The 2656-nt window shown below is 33.5% G+C and overlaps 1 protein-coding gene across 1 annotated transcript in view; it reads left to right on the top strand.

Moving 5' to 3' along the window:
- Nucleotides 1-1979: 1979 nt before the first annotated feature.
- The window catches only part of LOC100632929 (receptor-type tyrosine-protein phosphatase alpha-like), a 3044-nt gene continuing 2367 nt past the window's right edge, over nucleotides 1980-2656 (top strand). The window contains exons 1-2 of the mRNA XM_011407483.2: nucleotides 1980-2423; nucleotides 2492-2582. Coding sequence (XP_011405785.2) covers nucleotides 2007-2423; nucleotides 2492-2582 — 508 coding nt within the window. The 5' untranslated portion in view covers nucleotides 1980-2006. The remainder of the gene's footprint in view (nucleotides 2424-2491; nucleotides 2583-2656) is intronic.

Below are 2656 nucleotides of genomic sequence, written 5' to 3'. Positions count from 1 at the left end.
GCTTACCTACACTTTCTATGTAGTATCTTATGGATCAGCTTCTCTACCTAGTGGTAATGCTTCAATCATGTTAGCCATTAGTGAGTAAACTAACTGAATTAAAATTTCCAGGAACTTGCATGTATAATACGTGTTCTTTTTAGGCAATCCAATAGTTAATGATTTTATGGCTACATTAATTACAAACTCTACCATTACATTAGCATGGAGTCCACCAACTGCTGTTGTACCAATTAGTTATAATATTGTTAGGGATTGTAGGAGAGTATGTGAATCATCAACAACTGGTAGTAGTGAAACATCAGTTTCATCACCACATACTTCAACTGGTATACCTTCTTACAGTCAATGTGGCTTTGATCTTAATGGAGTATATGGAGTTGAGAACACTATAGCCAAATTGAATAAAAACTATTCAGCTGAAACACTTTTAACTGGTAAAATAATAATTGCTATTGATAGCTATGTGTTATTTTATTACCAATCTAGCCCCTACTGCACCAGTGGATGATATTATATTCTCATCAGTAGAGTCAGTGTCAATGACTGTCTCATGGGATGAAGTACCTTGCAATGGAAGGAATGGACCAATTACTGGATACTACTTCACATACACTAGCATCACTTCAAACACTAGTTATACTGTTAATATCACTGGAGGAGACAACAGAATGTATAATCTCACAGGATTAATACCATATACTAACTATACTGTGAGTATAATACCTTATAATTATAATATGAATGGACCAGCTAGACAAGAAATACAATTAACTGCTGAATCAAGTAAGTCAATGAGATATTGATCAGTTTAACATGATCTTAACACAGTTCCTGGTGTGATATCTAATCTACTACATTCAAAAAACCCAGATGCAATACCTATTGTATGGAGTCCTCCTACAATACCTAATGGTATCATTACAGTATATGAGATAAGATATAGAGAGTCTACCAGTACTGGTTTATACACTATAACTAACACTACTAACACTTATTACAGTATAGTAGGATTGATACCTAATACTAGTTATACTATTGGAGTGAGAGCATATACTAGTATTGGACCAGGAGAATGGACTAATAGAGAATACACTACTATTGAAATACGTAATAAATTACTGAAAATTCTATGATGATAATGTCCAAACTTTTTTAGCTATCATTAAAACTTTCTCTATAACAAAGCTCAATTCTACAGCAGTGAGGGCTGAGTGGAGTTTTGTTTCTGGAGCTAGTCATTATACTGTCTATTATGAGTCAAGCAGTAGCTCCTCAAGAAAGAAGAGACAAGTAGAGACAGGAATGAGAGTATTCCCAGGTGATACTACTGAAGGTCTAATAGGAGGATTAGATCCTAATCTGAACTACTTGTTCTCTATATCTATATCATTTAATGTTAATGGAATCATTTATGAAGGAAAGAGGACTCAACCAATACCACCAGGTAAAAGTGAAATAACCACACTACAAGTACTTCAATAATGAGTATGTCTAGTATGACTGCAATACCAAAGTTAAGATCAAGTGATTTATGGTTTAATTACAGTTTGATATTGCTAAATGAATAGGTACTTCTGTAATGCCTACTACTACTACCAGTACTACTACTGATGGAGGCTCAATGACTATTGTTTTCATAACAGTTGGAGCTATTGTATCATTACTACTGATAGTCATAATAATTGTAATTATTATTGTAGTTGTGTTAAAGTAAGTGTTAAATTGTATGCAATGAATATTTAGTACATAACAGGAAGAAAAGATTTAATATAGTCAATTCAAAAAACAAACCAACTGCTGAACAAAACTCAACACCTTACAGTACAGCAATTAATAATAATGGAGGATATGAAGAGATTGGATGTATGTGCCAATGAAATTTTGTAATTAACTAATGAATGTATCTCAAGAATTGATGTATTTATTACACAGCATGAAGAGCTTATTGTTTTGTTTTTCTTATTACAGTAGAAAGAATTCAAGAGGCAACCTACAGTATTGTAATGGAGCCTATACTGCCAATGATAGAAGAATTCCCAAATGATGTGACAAGTGAGGAAGGATGTGAGGTTCTTTTGAAAGTTAAATTCAAGGGAACTCCTACCCCATCTTTTAATTGGTATCATAATGGAGAGCCAGTGACTGATGATTATGCTCATGAGCTTAGAGGAGATGGTAGTCTACTGCTAGTGAGTGTTGAGGAGAAACATAAAGGAACATATCGTTTTGTTGCTAATAATGATGCTGGAACAGTTAGTCAACAATTTGTACTCACAGTTGCAGTGGAAGGGGCCAGGATGCCAATTAATGGCACCTTAACAGCTAAAAGTGGTAAAAACTTAATACCTGTGGAACAATTTGGAGAATTTGTAGCTAATGGACATGCTAAAGGGAATGAGGGATTTAGAAATCAATTTATGGTAATAAGTATTATATTTCATGTATTCTCATTCACTCTTTTTGCCTCTTATGTTATTTTTGTTAATAGATGTTAGACAGAGGTGAAAGTGAACATATAGTAACAGTTGGTCTTAGTCCAAGCAATAAACTGTTGAATCGTTTTGCAAATATTGTAGTCTGTAAGTTAGTTAATGCTCTTGTCAGTCCATTATGTGCCATTAAACTTCATTTATTCTTCCCACTACTTTAAATG

The sequence above is a fragment of the Amphimedon queenslandica genome, unplaced genomic scaffold (assembly GCF_000090795.2).
Source record: "Amphimedon queenslandica unplaced genomic scaffold, v1.1 AMPQUscaffold_13222, whole genome shotgun sequence".
NCBI lineage: Eukaryota > Metazoa > Porifera > Demospongiae > Haplosclerida > Niphatidae > Amphimedon > Amphimedon queenslandica.
Note: the sequence above shows the minus strand (reverse complement) of the source record. Positions and strands in the feature narration are given on the sequence as shown.